Source organism: Bos grunniens, chromosome 3 (genome assembly GCF_055505025.1).
Source record: "Bos grunniens cultivar Pamir isolate PY7600 chromosome 3, Bosgru_T2T1.0, whole genome shotgun sequence".
In the NCBI taxonomy this organism is placed as follows: Eukaryota; Metazoa; Chordata; class Mammalia; order Artiodactyla; family Bovidae; genus Bos; species Bos grunniens.
Window position 1 is genome coordinate 6103212 of NC_141167.1, and position 18046 is coordinate 6121257.

General features: G+C 50.0%; 1 protein-coding gene across 12 annotated transcripts in view; it reads right to left on the reverse strand.

The window, feature by feature from the left end:
* The window catches only part of AGAP1 (ArfGAP with GTPase domain, ankyrin repeat and PH domain 1), a 572168-nt gene that overhangs the window by 325291 nt on the left and 228831 nt on the right, over positions 1–18046 (reverse strand). For 11 of the 12 annotated variants that reach the window (XM_086376769.1, XM_086376737.1, XM_086376748.1 and 8 more), the window contains exon 6: positions 16682–16816. The exons of the other annotated variant lie outside the window; for it this stretch is intronic. In XM_086376769.1, the coding sequence (XP_086232895.1) occupies positions 16682–16816 (135 nt within the window). The remainder of the gene's footprint in view (positions 1–16681; positions 16817–18046) is intronic. 12 annotated transcript variants of the gene reach the window in all.

Below are 18046 nucleotides of genomic sequence, written 5' to 3' on the forward strand. Positions count from 1 at the left end.
TACTTCAACCATCGTCTGACTAGAATAGTTAAATTTCCACCTGAGTTCTGTGGCTTGTTTTTCGAAAGCCTGGATGAATCTGTTTTCAATTCCCCTACAACTTATATGGAAACAGGTAGAAGAGTTGAATGATAAAATCAAACATGTAATAAAACTAAAATGGGGAAACGTTCGGAACCCTGGCTGCTGCTGCTCAGTCGCGTCTGACTCTTTGCGACCCCACGGACTGTAGCCCTCCAGACTCCTCTGTTCCTGGGGATTCTCCAGGCCAGAATACTGGAGTGGGATTCCATGCCCTCCTCCAGGGGATCTTTCCAACCCAGAGATTGAACCCAGGTCTGCCACATTGCGGGAGGATTCTTTACCGTCTGGATCACCAGGGAAGCCCAAGAATACTGGAGTGAGTAGCCTATCCCTTCTCCAGGGGACCTTCCCGACCCAGGAATTGGACCAGGGTTTGTTTCCCACGTTAAGGCGGATTCTTTACCAGGTGAGCTACTAAGGGAACCCCCTCTGAACCCTGGACTCATACTCAAATGCTTTTCCAATCATCTACAAACTTTCCCAAATCAGCTGCACAATTTTTGGCATGTCTTTTCCTGTTCTGAAAAAGCTAGATGGGGCAGACAACAGCTGCCAGGTTCTGGGAAGGCAGAACACGTAAGTTGTGGCCAAGGCCCACTGTGGCTAGCCATCATCATGTGGACCCAGTCACTGTGGCACCTCCGGGCGGCGGGCAAATGCCTGGAGTCATGCAGCCAGCACGCTAAGGTATACACACAGCACTCAGTGATGCTGGCGGAAGGCAACTCGGGCCAATACCAGTGGTGGGTCTCCACACTGCTTTTCATAGCTGCCTGGCAAAAGCAGCTAATGCAATTTCTTGTGCATGAAATCCATCCACTGAATCAACGAAAGGGATCTGCCGCTGAGATGACCGAAGAGAGAAGACGCAAGGGCCCAGGACGGGGCCTCAGTAAATTCCACCGTCAACAAAGGGGCTGGGCAGGGGAGGAACCCACAGACGAGCAGGAAGGGCAGCTGCCCCGGAACGGGGTGGCAGGTGTCACGGAGGGTGGCAGGTGAGGGCAGGACCAGCATGCAGAGTGGCCACTGGACAGGGGCCAGTCACTGGTGAGGTTGTGAGAGCCGGAAGGCCGTAGTGGGGAAGGGAGTGCGAAGCGGGAAAAATTAAGACAAAGAGCCCCTCGATCGCACAAGGTGTCTAGAGCCCTGACGTCATGGAACTGCTGAGAAATGGCCAGCAGTCTGACCACCCCGCCTGGCGAGGGCCTGCGTCGGCCCGACGGTTGGGTCACCCCTCCCTGGAAGACCCCCCTCGGCCGCTGCATCACCGGAGCTCAGCATCTCCACCTCAGGCACGGTTTCCTCCTGCCTTCCTGCGGCCGCCGGCCCCTTTCCTTCGGCAGGAGCTTCCCCGGGCCGCCCTAACAAATCCCCGCAGTACTGGTGGCTTGCAATCAGCGGAGGTCTTTATTCTTTCCCAGCTCTGGATGCTGAGAACCTAACATCTAGGGCTGAAGTCGGGATGCTGGCAGGGGTGGGCTCGCCGGAAGCTCCAGGGAGAACCCGTTTCCTACTTCCCCGGCATCTGCTGGCTTGTGGTTCCATCACGGCAGCCTTGGGATCCCTCCGCCCCACCCTCCTCTGGTCCTCCACTGCGCGTGCGCTCGGATCCACGCCGCCGCCTCAAGAGGATAAAAGCAGCTCCTTTCAGGGCCCAAAGGGGATGGTCCATGATCCCCACTCTGAAGATGCTTAACCACCCTGCAAACCCCTTCCTGCCTCTTAAGGTAGATCCACATTGCCAAAAAATTGATGCTTTTGAACTGTGGTGCTGGAGAAGACTCTCCAGAATCCCTTGAACTCCAAGGAGATCCAACCAGTCCATCCTAAAGGAGATCAGTCCTGAATATTCATTGGAAGAACTGATGTGGAAGCTGAAACTCTAATACTTTGGCCATCTGATGTGAAGAACTGACTCACTGGAAAAGACCCTGATGCTGGGAAAGACTGAAGGTGGGAAGAGAAGGGGACGACGGAGGATGAGATGGTTGGATGGCATCACTGACTCAATGGACATGAGTTTGAGTAAGCTCTGGGAGTTGGCGATGGACAGGGAGGCCTGGCGTGCTGCAGTCCATGGGGTCACAAACAGTCAGACATGACCGAGCGACTGAACTGACAGGCCAGGGACTCCGACGTAAATACCTTGGGGGTTGGGGGGGAGGTACCTCTCACCGGCCACACCATCTCAGGCCGTGGCTGTGCAATCTGTCATTTCAAGACTAATTTTCCTAGCACTGATGGGGGGAGCCCACCAAAGGCATACTGCCTTCCCCCCAGTCCCCATCCAGCAGCTTTTTTGATTAGTTTGAATAAAATTCTGAATGACTTTTCATTCTTAAAAAAAAAAAAAAAATGACCATTTTAAGACTTGTCTCTCAATTTAGGCTTTTTTTTTTTTAAGAAGGCTTTGTAGTTGGGAAAATGGATACATGAGATTTAGGAATGGATCTTTTTAAGTGCAGCTTACTTTTGCTAATCTTCCAGAAAAGAAAAGGAGATCCATAAAAGGAGCCTATATGGCCCTTTGTGATTTTTGTCAGCTGTATCTATTGGTATCAATTCCTTTACTTCCCAAGAGGAATCGATGCACCAAGCAGACAGACTTGCGTCTCCCAGTCTACCGACCTGCAGGCCAGTCTGTAGCCTCAGCTCCCTGGTGATCAGAGATGCGGGAAGGGGGCTGCTGACAGGTGAAGGATGTCACGTGCACACGGGCAGTAGATGCAGCCAGGCCTCCTGGACTTCATCCTGCACACACACCACTCCCAGGAAGGCCCAGGGACGCCACAGCTGACGTTCCTGGTCTAAACGGTCAGAACCAGAGATGCTGTGGGCAGGAGGGGCACCCAGATATTTAGGGAAGAGATCTCAACAAGGGGCGGGGTCTGGAGACCACCTCCTGTCTCTGAGGTTGGTGAATCCAGGCTGGCAGATGCTGGCGGAGAAAGGAGTGCTGAGAAGTCATAAAGACACCGAGGAAAGTAAACCATGTAGAAATTGTTCGGGGGTCTTTTTAAAGCAGGTTATTAACAAGGGTTCAGAATAAAGTGCCAACTTTGCTTGTGAAGTATTAAATAACTGGTTTGACGAGATGGACATAGAACCTTTATCACAAGGTGGGGGGATCACAGGTGATTTTAACTGGCTTCCTTCACACTTTTCTATATTTTCACAAACAAGTGTTAACCTAGTCAGGAACAACATGAACATTTAAATATATATAAATAGACGACACATGAAATATGCGTGTGTATTTGCATGGAAATGGATATGAACTGACTCTGTAAAGGAAGAAAGTTAAAGTTGCTCAGTCGTATCCGACTCTTTGTGACCCCATGGACTGTAGCCCGCCAGGCTCCTCTGTCCATGGGATTCTCCAGGCAAGAATACTGGAGTGGATTGCCATGTCTTTCTCCAGGGGATCTTCCCGACCCAGGGATCAAACTGGGGTCTCCTGCATTGCAGGTGGATTCTTTACCAGCTGAGCCACCCAGGAAGCCCCTCTGAAGAGCAAAACCCCACAGGAAGGGTAACAGGTTAGGAGATGACAGTCATGTACCTCCACCTGCCCCCAAAGTGCAGGACTCACTCATGTAGCCTGGGCCTTGTGCAACCTGACAGTCAGCAAAGCTACAGAACAAGGAGCCCCGCTTCCCTACTGTTACCTGGCCAGGTAGGCGGGGGCAGCACACACCCGAGTCCTACTCCTGAGACTGGCTCTTTTCCACGCTCCCTCCTTACTTGGACCATTGTATTTATAGCAGGTGAGTTAGTGACGTATCCCCTGGAAGGATTTCCTTGGTCCATCATCTTACCTCCTCAATGTCCCACCAGTTCCTGCGGCACGCAGCAGTGTGACCTGCGTGTCTAACTGCGTTTCTCTGGGAACCACGTGGGGACAAAGGCCCCCCAGGAGGGAGACACCCTGGGAAAAGGCAAGGTCTCCAGGAGAAGAGCCCCTGGCTCACAGTTTCCAACCTATTTTATGGGCATTTTCACCCCTGTTTATTCTGAACTACCTGATTCACCAGGATATTTGCTGAGGATATTTCACCCCCAGGGATATGGTTATGAGATCAGTGTTCTCCCAAGTGTCCTCTAGCAGTGGACTTTCCTTCTTTTGGAAAAACTTCATCAGGCAACACCAACACGGAAAGATGCAGCTGACTGCTCTGGCTGAGTTGGGGTCCAGCCCCCTGGAGCCCTCGCGCAGAATACAAGGGGTCCCAGGGAACTGTTTACGCCCACTGACCCTCAAGGATGTGTGCGTTGCCAGCCTCACTGTGGAGCCGGGCTCACTTTCTGCCAGGCCTGTGGACCCACCTCGGTGCCTTTGCGAGTGGTTTCATGCAGGAAGTGTGTACTGAACTCAAGGGAAATACCTGCAAACTTGGGCCCCGCCCCATCTCCACACACCCCAGCTGGTCTCTTACGGGCAGGGGCTGGTAAACAGTCTCTGGTTCTGAAAGCCCATCTGTGAAAGCTGTCCTCCAGGGGGCATCTCATGTCTTATTCAGATGAATGTACCCACTTCTACCCAACTCCTCTTCTTGCTCAAAATATTTTGCTTCATTCCAACTCTCCCGAGGACTGAAAATCGTGGGACTCTCTAAATTCTATTCTCTTATCAATTTTGATCATTCCATTTGTAAGTAACCCGATAAAAGAACACCTGTACAGAAAAGCCTGTGGCTCCGATACGTTTCTCACTGGAGGCACCAAATGTGTAACTAATCCCATTTTCCAAATAAACTGAAAATTTTCTGAGCTGAGATGCTACCACGTCTAATGGGAATTACGCAGTGGGAGAAAATAAAAAGGTGGAAGCAAAACATAAATAAGTGGAAAGTAAGAGGGAGAAGTTACCAACCTGAGCAGGGAAATGAACTAACAGAACAAAATAAAGCAAAAAGTCAACAGCACCATCTCAAGAAACTCACAGACTGGCCCGAGGCAAGTGGATCACTTTCTATCAGAGACTCTCCTGTCCGCATCCCCAGCCCACTGCTGATCCACAGAGGAGGCAGCTACTGCCTGTTCTCCAGAAGGGCCCCCAACACCGCAGGGGCCTACAGACCCCCTCAGTGATGCTGCTCGCCTGCGCAGCAAAGACCATCCAGGTTTCTCCAAACTGACCAACTCCCTCCCTCCTACCCGGGAATGTCAGCCTGACTGTTGTCTGTCTCATCTTTAACTGCCAGGCTGCGTGAAGAGCCCACGGCCTCCCCCAAACCGGGAGGCTGGTGGCCAAGGGCCACACCCCAATCCTACACAGACACCTGCCCTGCCTGGGTGCTGGTGAGCGGCCTGGGCGCCACCTGCCTTCAGATCTAGGGTGCAGACCCTAAAGTGGGGTGCCTGGGCCAACAGAACTCTTGGTGGCTTCTGTCAAATGAGAATGATGGACCAAGTAAACCCATTTATTATACTAATTTACTGTATTATAATAAATCCATATATAAAAATAAGCGTAACTTTGGCTGAAACTTTCTTTGCTTCTTCTGTAAAGTTAGATGCAAGACAAAATCAGGAAAAAAGGGATTTAGGTCCCTTTAACCACAGATTACATCATCTCATCTTTGAAAATTTTATTCTCCTCCCCATTCCAATGAGCGGATGAAACTTCTTTTACTTCTGCCTTCGTGCACTGCTGATGCAGTAACTTCACATACTTTATGGACTGGATCTTATTACAGGGGTCTAAATCGCCTCTTACACCAGTGTGTTAGTTTTATGATGTCTGTATTCTGCACAGAGTCGGCAAAAGCTACAATTACGCGAGAATCATCCTTATGAGCGCTTAGGGTGCCTCCTAGTGGCAGCTCACTGAATTATTAAACTGAGGACTTTTGCTGTTATTTTCACTGAATCTCGGAGATCCTGGCACAGATCTAGTTCTACTGCCTACATATCCTATCATGGAAAGAAAACAGTCTGTGTGAATGTGTTTTTGTTAGGTAGCGTATCAGAAATACTTCTTGATTTATAATTCATAATTATAGCACTGCATTTAAGCCAAGATTCCTCACGGGTGAAATGGCTTTCATTAAAAAATAACCCTAAAGGAAATCAGTCCTGAATATTTATTGGACGGACTGATGCTGAAGCTGAAACTCCAGTACTTTGGCCACCTGATGTGAAGAACTGACTCATTTGAAAAGACCCTGATGCTGGGAAAGACTGAAGGCAGGAGGAAAAGGGGACGACAGAGGATGATGGTTGGATGGCATCACCAACTCGATGGACATGAGTTTGAGTAAGCTCTGGGAGTTGGCAATGGACAGGGAGGCCTGGTGTGCTGCAGTCCATGGGCTCCCAAAGAGTTGGACACAACTGAGTGACTGAATTGAACTGAATGATCACTTACTGGAGCACTTTCATTTGCTGCTGCTGCTGCTGCTAAGTCGATTCAGTCGTGTCCGACTCTGTGCAACCCCACAGACGGCAGCCCATCAGGCTCCACCATCCCTGGGATTCTCCAGGCAAGAACACTGGAGCAGGTTGCCATTTCCTTCTCCAATGCATGAAAGTGAAAAGTGAAAGCGAAGTCGCTCAGTCGTGTCTGACTCTTAGCGACCCCATGGACTGCAGCCTACCAGGCTCCTCCATCCATGGGATTTTCCAAGCAAGAGTGCTCGGTTTAAAAATGTAATCAGTGGCTTTTAAGAATTACATTTTCAGGACAAAGGTGAAACCTGTGCCGCCAACAGAGGCAGACCCCATTTCCAGTTTCTGCTTTGCTACTAAGGGGGCTTCCTGCCTGGAATGGCCCCATGAGTCCTGCAGGCCTGTCTATAAAGTGAGGGGTGAAAAGAAAAGGCCTCGGCTCCTTCCCGATGTGAAATCCTACAAGCCTGCAGGCCAGGCAAGAAAAGAACTTAAATGCAGAAGACACCCTGGTATTTCATTTAAGGATGAAATCTTGGTGGGGGCATGGGAGTATTCCCTAACATCCAGACGACTGCATCAGTGCTCAGGATTTTTTCATTCAGTTTACAGACAATGTTATACATAGGGAATCTCCTGAAATTCCAGCGTTCACAGGAAAGAAGCCTCCCTGAACCATGGCTGCACTGGGAGCAGAGCAGGATCAGGCCACAGGGCTCCCTGCAGACGGAAATGCACACAAGAGAGACACGCAGCCCCGGGCCCCCGGCCAGGGGCCAAACCCAAGGACCTGGGCGCTCCCTGCTTCCCTCAGAAGGCACCCAGAACGTCTGTCTCCACGGTGACACGTGACACGGGCAGGCTGGTGAGAAAGCTCTGAGGACATCCAGCCGCCAAGGTCACAGCTCTGTCCAGGGCTGGGGACCAGGTTCTGGGCTGGCGGCCCTCTCGGGGTGCTGGTGCTCAGAGAACCTGCCTGGTCCACCGAGAGGGCAAGGACCTCTGTAGGAGCAGCAAGGGAAAGATTATTAAAAAATAATATTTTTACCACTCCCAGGAGACTGGCTGCCACCTCCTAAATAGTCAGCTGACTGTAGGAAATGCGCTTATCTTTTGTATTAAGGGACAGACCTGTTGGAAGTTAATATCTGAAAAAAAAAATCCACTAGAAACTGTGGTTATTTTCTGTCTATAAACAATAAGCACTTTTAAAATGAAAATATCCAGGGTGGCCAGTGGGCAGAAAAGACATCTGCTGGAGGAAACCAGAGTTGGTTCATACTCCCTGGAAGGCTGAGGCTTTAAAGCTTTGCAAGTCGCTGACCAGTAGTCTGATGTCCAGAGGTGTGTCCCAAAGAAATGATGAAGGATGGAGATGAGGCTTTAGGCAAAGAGTCACCCACTGAAGCATTCATTCTAAAAACAATAAATAAATGGCTGGGGTGGGTAGGGGCGCATGACCATTAAATGTCTAGTAGATTGGACAAAAAAGTTGTTATCGTGACTCAATGGAATGCAGTATAAAAATTAGAAATTATTTTGTAGCAAAAGTATTTTTGTGAAAAAGCAGATTGCAAAACATTACAAAGCCCAAGACTGTGTCTATGCGAACACATGGGCACCCATGCTCACACACCCCGCCAGGCTTTGACGATACCAGCCACTGCATGGTGGTCTGACCAGTGGCATTTATTTCCATATTTCACATCCTTCAAAAACTATTTCTGTTGTCTTTGCCAAGTCTCATAAAACTCAAAACTTATTCATCAAGGTTCTTACATCTTTGTCTCTGCTAGACAAATATACACTCCGTTTTCCACAGTTTACTTTTCCGGGACTCAGAAGACCACGGATCAAGGTATTAATGCATTGCTCTCCTCTTCACCAAGTTCCCAGCTCTCTGCACTAAATACACAAACTAACCACGGACTCCAGAGCCTGGTCTCTAGGGACCCCGAGCGTCTGCTAGGAGCCTGGCTCCCCGACTCACTCCTGGAGCCGGGGTCTGCCAGGCTCACCCAGTACATAGCATGTAGAAAATACCCAAGTCCACGGGGACAAGGTACCAAGTCCCGTGTCAGAGCATCTCACAAGGTAAAAGCCAACCTCCCTGAGGAATACTTTCACCTTTCACGAAATGAACCGATTTGGTGCTGCTAACCTGGTGGGTCCTGAGCGGTTCCTCAGTGAGCAAAGGTCACTCAAAATCTGGCTATGTCAGAAAACAGACTTGTGGTTGCCAAGGCGGAGGGGGCTGGGGGATGGATGGAGCGGGAGTGGGTTAGGAGATGTCACTATTATATAGAGAATGGATAAAGAACAGCAAGGGCTACTGTACAGCACAGGGCACGACATTCAACATCCTACGATAAACCATAACAGAAAAGAATCTATATGATGTAACTAAATCACTTTGCTGTACACCAGAGATGAACACAACATTGTAAACCAACGATACTTCCATTTAAAAATACCTGGCTAGAGTCCATGCTCTGTAAGTGAAAAAAATGTTATAAAAAACAGAAGACTTCAAAGAACTTGGAAACATCAGCCAGAGATGGTAACAACTTCTGACGACCCTAGGGAAAGCATATCTTCATGTCCTTTTGATCAGAGACTCTGCTGGAGGGTTAAATAGGTCAAAAAGCACACCACCGTTTAATCATCAGAAAAACATTCGAAAGAGCAGAATGCCATGGCATTATGAACAGATTATGAACAAAAATAAAAGCCATTTGTATGCATTAATGATACATCAAGCTAATTCAAGCTGGCTAAAGTCATTAGGAGGAATCCTGGGGCAAAACACGGCTCTGATGCCACGCTGCAGCAACGTAGTCAGAGAACCATTTTCGGTGGCATTGATAAAATTAATTCTATGAGCAAAAGAGAGGCTCTGAACAAGAGGATCTAAACAGAGCACATCTACTAACAGTGTGCTTAATGCTCGAGTTGGCAGTGTGGGAGTTAATCCCGGCAGCTCTGTGCACACAGGAGCGCCGGGGCCCACGCGACGCTCCCGAGGAAAGCAGCACAGCATGAAAAACCCCAGACTTAGGGAACCAACTGCCAGAAAAGATCAAAGCCTCTATCAACACAACAGTCCATGGCACTGTGAGATAAGAGATGGCTTCCTGTCTCTTGCTGTTTATAATATCATCAATTTTAATGAAGATTTTAAGATGACGCCTACGTTATGTTTTAAAGGACTGAGAGGCCTCTCCTTGTGATGATTCCTTCTATGTGTATCAGAAACTAGTTTAAGAACTATCAAGTTTCACACCTGATTGGGTATCGCGATGGCCAGTGGCTGCAGTCTGTGGAGTATGAACCACACTGATAATCTAGAAATTCCCTTCTACCTAAAAACTGTCATTTTGGATAAGTGATGTTTTTTTAAAAAAACTGTATATAGGGCTCCAGTTGCTTCACAGTGTGGTGTTTGTTTCCGCTGTCCAGCCAGGTGAATCAGCTACATCTGTATACACATCCCCTCTTTTTGGGATTTCCTTTCCATTTAGGTCACCACAGAGCGCTGAGTAGAGTTTCCTAAGATAAACAGTAGGTTCTCATTAGTCACCTATTTTATTCATAGCAGCATATATGGGCTTCCCTGGTGGCTCAGGGGTTAAGAATCTACCTGCCAATGCAGGAGACGTGGGTTCGATACCTGCCTGGGTTGGGAAAATGCCCTGGAGGAGGAAATGGCAACCCCCTCCAATATTCTTCCTAGGACATCCCATGGACAGAGGCCGCGGATGGGCTACAGTCCACAGGGTCAGAGAGTCAGACACATATAAACAACAAGTGTATATATGTCGATTCCAGTTTTTTAAGCAAATCCATCGATAGTCGAAAGAGGTAACTCCTCTTTAAAAGTCAGTCCTCTGGGCCCATTGAACATAATGTGAGATAAGCTCTTACTTCCAGACAAAGAGACTTCAGATAAGGGACAAGCTGATTACATACCAGTGACAAATTAATAATCATATTTTAAGACACTTGGGTTCTTCAAGGTTTATTACCTCTTAGCCCCACATTAGTGGGTGCAGACCGGCTATTGGTCCCACCTTGACACATTCCCCACCTGTTCACTGTGTTTGGAAGATCTGGTCACAAACCACGTGCCAGACACCACGCTTGCCTGTAACACGTGGGTTTAAAACTTCCCACCCCTAAGAACTTGAACTCAATTTTTTTTTCCCCTGAAGAGTAACTCAAAAGTTTTCCTATTGTTTTTGTTATCTCTGAGAATTCAGCTTACTATACCAAATGCTGCTATTTTAGTTTTGTCATTCATGCGTTATTTCAATTTGTTAATTTCTTGCTTAAGAAACTGACTGAATTTGAAAACACATATACAAGTGGTACTGACAATGTGATGCTTTATAAAAATAGTTACTATAAATCATGTACACACTTTCTCATTCAAACATAAACAAGAGCTACACCACCAACAGAGAGACCCCCCTCCCCAAATCTACGTATTCCCCCCTCCACTATACACTACACACACACCCTCCACCCACAGGTTCAATCAAAACTCTACTCCATATCAGGGATCTTTGAAATTCGGTGAGAAATTATCAAGGATGAATCAGACGTGGCCTCTTCAGGGACAACTTACAAATTCTAATTTCTAGTGGATTAGACCATGTAAAGAGCTACCAGCCAGTGACAGCCGGTGACACCTGTGGTTAATGACGACAGCAGGGTAGCCACCAAACCGGGGTCAGAGCACCTTCTTAGACTCAAACAGCTAACTTAGACGAACCTGTGACCGTTTTCCTTTTCTACCTACACCCCCTCCACTGAGCATCACCCTAGGCAAGTAACCGTTTTCACGTCATCCCTGTCCTTGGAGAATTTTAAACTAGTCTGGCAGTTCAGTCGCTCAGTCGTGTCCGACTCTTTGAGACCCAAGAACCCAAGAACCACAGCACGCCAGGCCTCCCTGTCCATCACCAACTCCCGGAGTCCACCCAAACCCATGCCCACCGAGTCGGTGATGCCATCCAACCATCTCATCCTCCGTCGTCCCCTTCTCCTCCTGCCCTCAATCTTTCCCAGCAAACTAGTAAACCCCTTTAAAAAGTGTAACTCAAGCCGCTGAACCTTTTCCGCCCCATCCTAACAGACACTAACCACCCAACTGGCCCGGGAAATTCGGCATATCCAGCTCTCACTGCAGAGCAGGCTGTGGGTGTGGGACCGGGGAGGGGGTGTAGACGTGACCCTGATGGGCACAGAGGTGCCGTGAAGGCAGAAAAAGGACACACTGGCCTGGCACCAGCAATCTGATGTGACTGCAGGATGCCAACCCCACAAAGAAGGCAGTTTCCAGGCCTCGTAAGATCTGTCTTACATCATAAGCCCTTAAACTGTGGTATAAATATCAGTCACTACTACAAAGGATAAAAAGTACGTGTTAACAGATGGCGACTCACAAGTTCACCTTGTCAATATATATTAAATATATTTATATGTGTGGACACACATGGCTTGCTTTTGAACATGAAAAATCTTTGAAAGTACTCCTTTGGAAAAGAAAATATATTTATACATTGGAGCCACTTTATTATCTATGGTTTTTCCAATAATCATATATTGATATGAGAGTTGCACTGTAAAGAAGGCTGAGTGCAGAAGAACTGATGCTTCTGAACTGTGGTGTTGGAGAAGACTCTTGAGAGTCCCTTGGACTGCAAGGAGATCCAACCAGTCCATCCTAAAGGAAATCAACCCTGAACATTCATTGGAAGGACTGGTGCTGAAGCTGAAAGTCCAATACTTTGGCCTCCTGATGTGAAGAGGCAATTCAATGGAAAAGACCCTGATGCTGGGAAAAACCGAAGGCAGGAGAAGGGGGCGACAGAGGATGAGATGGTTGGATGGCATCACTGACTCGATGGACATGAGTTTGGGTAAACTCTGGGAGTTGGTGATGGACAGGGAGGCCTGGTGTGCTGCCGCTCATGGGGTTGCAAAGAGTCAGACACGACTGAGCGACTGAACTGAAGTAAAAAAAGAAAAAAGAAATCCAGATAAACTTGAGTCCGTGAATGGGCAGTGAATCTGTGAGCTAAACCACGGCCTTCACCCCCATCCCCACCCCCCACCTGCGGGACCCAAATGCTTACTGTTTAAATTTTATTTTTATTTAATTTCAGCTATGCTGGATCTTCGCGGCTGTGCGGGCTCTTCTCTAGCTGTGGCACACGGACTTAGTTGCCCTGCGGCACGTGAGATCTTCCTGGACCAGGGACTGAATGCCTGTCTCCTGCACTGGCAGGCAGATTCTTTACCACCGAGCCACCAGGGAGGCCCATGGTGCTTTGTTCTAACAACACGGTTAAGGCTCTGGGCTCTTGGCTCCCAGACTGGGGCTCAGTGAAGGCGAGGGTCTTTGGTCGAGCTACATGACTCTTCTTGAGTTCTTTAGCTCCAGAACTTGCCCGTTTTTTCTCTTGAAGATTAAAATGGATGGCTGTTCTTAATTATTTCTAAGTACTGAGAATACTCCCCACTTGGCTGATACCTACTTTTACCAACTAACAAGGAAAGAGCTGATGATCAACAAACTAAAACACATGTCACCTAATTACTGTATAAAATAGAGGGCCTTCCCTGGTGGCTCAGACGGTAAAGCGTCTGCTTGCAAGGCAGGAGACCTGCGCTTGATCCATAGGTCGGGAAGATCCCCTAGAAAAGGAAATGGCAACCCAATCCAGTACTCTTGCCTGGAGAATTCCATGGACAGAGGAGCCTGGTAGGCTATAGACCATGGGATCGCAAAGAGTCAAACACAACTGAGCAACTTCACACACACACACACACACACAAAACACCAATTTTACTTTAAAAAACTTATTTCCATGTAAATAAAAATATTTTAAGGATAAAAACCACAACAGAGATGGAAGTTGCAGTAATGCAGATGTTATTTCCTTTGCAGACTCTGTACAATTCAAGTACTTAATGGCAATTTCTAGAATAATAACAAAACATATGGGAAATCCAAGCCTGTGCAAGCTCACACTTTGGGTTGAACTTGCTTCACCAGTGGAATCACTGAGCAGCTGTCACAGCAAGGAGGCATTGTGGGGTTCTACCCGATGACTTCTGGAAAGATCCCTCCTCCTGCTCCCCTTGCCTGGGGTCCACTGTGAGGGTGAGACAGGCGTGCCCCAGCACACAGGGGGCCTGCCCACTGCCTGGGATGTTCTGGAAGCCCAGCGGGGAAGCTTCGTCACTCGTCATCCCTGAATATTAATCAGCTTATTATGTATGAGGTGAATTCATTTATTCATGGAGAGGTCACGTTTGCAAATCTCCATCAATGTACAAGCAAAGCCGTCACATGGAAAAGACTCATCCACACAACTAAATTCCGATCCTCTATGTCGGAACTGTGGTGTTGGAGAAGACTCTTGAGAGTCCCTTGGACAGCAAGGAGATCCAACCAGTCCATCCTAGAGAAAATCAGTCCTGAATGTTCTTTGGAAGGACTCATACTGAAGCTGAAACTCTGATACTTTGGCCACCTGATGTGAAGAACAGACTTATTGGAAAAGACCCTGATGCTGGGAAAGATTGAAGGCGGGAGAAGGGGATGACAGAGGAAGAGATGGTTGGATGGCATCACTGAGTCAATGAGTTTGTGTTTGGACATGAGTTTGAGCTCCAGGAGTTGGTGATGGACAGGGAGATCTGGCATGCTTCAGTCCATGGGGTCGCAAAGAGCCGGACAGGACTGAGCAACTGAACTGAACTGACATTAGGGATGGGCAGAAATTCTGTGAAAGGCCACAGAGCAAGTATCTGGGACTCCCCTGGCCACCAGATATCACGGGAACCACTCACTTCTGTGGTCACACCCACAGGCAACTCAGCCCTCCTGCAGCCTATAAACAAAGAAGCCTGTTATTAGAGACAGGCTGTGGGCCGGGCTTGGACCCTGGGTCCTGTCTGGGGACCTTTCATCACGTAACCCCTTGTGGGTGTCCGCTCTTCCATGGCCGACAGCTACCTTGCCCACTGGAGGTCACTTTTTGGGAGAGCCTGTGTGCTTCCTTGCACGATTCTGCATCTGCTCACTAAGGTTCAAGGAGCCGCAGATGCTGGCCCTGCATGGTTTTCTGGTGGGGGTGTCTGCTCCCCAGCACAGGTGGGGACGGTCCACGTAAATGTAAGGTGAGGGATGAAGGGACACAAGATCCCAGGGTCTGGGGCTGTCCTCAGTGGAAGCCTGAGCTGTAAGGGGTAGGCAGGGACTAACAGGAGAAACGTGCTGAGACGCACAAGAGGCTGGTGATTACCTGTGAGGCAGACAAGCAGAAAGCGAGGGCAAGCTTACAAAGCAGCTGACTGCTGAGCCAAGTGGAAGAAAACGCAAAGTTAAAAAATGGACGCCAAGGTTTGAAATTTAATAAAATGATGAAAGCAAGCGTGGAACTCCTGCGATTTAATCTGAAAACTTGCTTGGACATTTAAAAGGAGAGCATACGTTGCCTGGTTTGGAGCCGTGCCGGGAGCAACCCTGCATTGCTGCTCTTCTGGGCTCGAGCAGTCTCCCCAGGACCAATGCACCGCGAGACTCCAGGACCCCGGCAGTAAGGGAACCTCTGATGAGATCGCCCGGCCGCCCTGCTCAGCCCCCAACACGCCTCGGCACCGGAGCTGGGGATGCGAAGCTCGGTCTAACCCAGATTCACCCAGAAGAGGCGGAGGCCGAGGATTTGCTTCCCGACCCCTCCCCCACCCCCCGCCCCGCAATCAGAAACGGGACCCTTTGCCAGGAGCATCCTAGTCCCAGGCCTGGGATGCTAACCACCGCTGGACCCCCCAGCCCAGACCTGGGGTGGGGGTTGGGGAGATCGTCCCCTCCCTGCTGACTGCCTCCCCACCCCCCACCTCCTGCTCCTCTCCACCTGCACTCCCCCCTCGCCTCCAGCGACTCATCTCCCATCAAGAGCCTGTCCATGACTGTTTATCCCTCGGGCGACCTTCGGCTCCTTCAGGAGACATTTCCTACCTGAGGCACGGCCGTCCTGGAGCTAAGAGATCAAGACTGAGGCAACAAGAAGTCACTTCCGAACGCTGGAGCCGGCTCCCGCCACCAGCCTAAGGCGCTGTTACTTTTGGCCAGACCCGACTCTGTTCTTTCCCTTTCCTGTCTTCCTAACATGAAACCTTTCAGTCGCTCAGTAGCTCAGTCGTGTCCAACCCTTAGCGACCTCACGAATTGCAGCATGCCAGGCCTCCCTGTCCATCACCAACTCCCGGAGTTCACCCAAACCCACGTCCATTGAGTCAGTGATGCCATCCAACCATCTCATCCTCTGTCGTCCCCTTCTCCTCCCGCCTTCGATCTTTCCCAGCATCAGGGTCTTTCCAGTGAGTCAGCTCTTTGCATCAGGTGGCCAAAGTACTGGAATTTCAGCTTCAGCATCATTCCTTCCAATGAACACTCAAGACTGATCTCCTTTAGGATGGACTGGTTGGATCTCCTTGCAGTCCAAGGACTCTCAAGAGTCTTCTCCAACACCACAGTTCAAAAGCATCGATTCTTCGGCGCTCAGCTTTCTTTATAGTCCAACTCTCACATCCATACATGACCACTGGAAAAACCATAGCCTTGACTAGACAGACCTTTGTTGGCAAAGTAATGTCTCTGCTTTTTAATATGCTGTCTAGGTTGGTCATAACTTTCCTGCCAAGGAGTAAGCGTCTTTTAATTTCATGGCTGCAGTTACCATCTGCAGTGATTTTGGAGCCCCCCCAAAATGAAGTCTGCCACTGTTTCCACGTTTCCCCATCTATTTGCCATGAAGTGATGGGACCAGATGCCATGATCTTAGTTTTCTTAATGTTGAGCTTTAAGCCAACTTTTTCACTCTCCTGTTTCACTTTCATCAAGAGGCTCTTTAGTTCTTCACTTGCTGCCATTTAAACCCTTTTTTTTTTAAAGGGGTTGAATGAAGACTGAGCATCTACAGTGAAGCAGAAATGATGTGCGTGCATGTGTGTGTGTCTTGCATGTTCTGTGCATAAAGAACGGTCCCTGATAAAGGTCACCCACGGGACACACGGAACTGGCGGCTGGACTGTCTCAGGATGCTCAGGGGTCCCCAAGTGCGGCCTGGCACCGAGGCACCACCCCCACAGGCAGGGCCGCCGCCCGCCCTGCACGGCGCGCACATACCGTCCTGGAAGACGCGCTCCACGTTCAGCCCGTACGTGGCGCACGTCTCGTAGTACGTGCACCTCTTCAGGTCGCTGGAGAGCTTCCGCGCCCGCGCGTCGTCGATGACCCGCGGGTTGGTGGAGCTGATGGCGTCTGCAACAGACGGACAAGAGGCGACACGGTGACCTCAGGCGGCCTGAGGGCGCCCCGCCACCCACGGCCCCAAGGAGCTCAAAGCCCACCCCTCGCTCAGCAGTGAGGGGACTGTTCTCAGGACCTGGAGTGATCAAAGCATAGTTTATCCCCACTCAGCTCAGACATGGGATGGCCAGCTGTCCCAGAGGGCCCTGTTCCTGAACAGGAAATAAAAGCATGTCCGCAAAGACCGGGAGGGAAGGGTGAGATGCAAAAGTGTTAGTGGCTCAGTCGTGTGTGACTCTGTGACCCCCGACACATGGACTGTAGCCCTCCAGGCTCCTCTGTCCATGGGATTCTCCAGGCAAGAATACTGGAGTGGCTTGCTATGTCCTTCTCCAGGGCATCTTCCCGACCCGGGGATCAAACCTGGGTGCATTGCAGGCGGATTCTTTACCATCTGAGCCACCAGGGGAGGGAAGGGTAAGGGTGAAATAAATGTGGTTCCCGAAGAAAACCACACGGTCACTACGTGAGTGGCCATCTATGCACAGGCACCCGCGAAACACGCCCCTCCACCAGCACCAACCCCTCCAGGCGCCCTCGGCGCTGGACACGCGCTCGCGGAGGCCCTGCAGGTGCCTGTCCCATTCAGGCACAGGAAACCCCAGTGAACCAGAGGGACAGAAGTCTGTGTTCTCACGGAGTTGGTGTCAGGTCAGCCGGGGAAGGGGTGGAAAGTGAGACAGAGCCGAGAAAGGACCAGGGTTGTAGGTGGGGCACAGGGCGGGAGACGGGTCAGGAGGGCAGGGGTCAGGGAAGCGTGCCTGCAGGAGGTGGCGTGGCGTGGCAGCCGTCCGGGGCAGGGGGTGGCCAAGCATCTCGGGTTTAAGGGCGATCCAAGGCTGAGAGCAGGAGTGGGAGGTGACCTGGGGGGCTAGAGGGGGCCACAGACGAGTGTGCCAGCCACATCGGGTCTGAACAGATGGCCTGGGTGGGCGGGCACCCCCACCTCCTGCAGGGTCTGTGTACAGATGGGGAGACCTGGGCAGCAAAACAGACATCGGGCACCAGCCACTGGTCTCCCGATAAAATGAACCCCATGCCCCCGCTATTCGTTTTTAGCTTGGCCTGCATGAGCCCCCTGCTCCATTCATTCCAGGACTACCGAGTTACAGGGAGGGGGAGGGGGTCGGGGGGCAGCCACGCGCCCGCACGCAGGACCAGAGGAACAGCCCAGATGCTCCA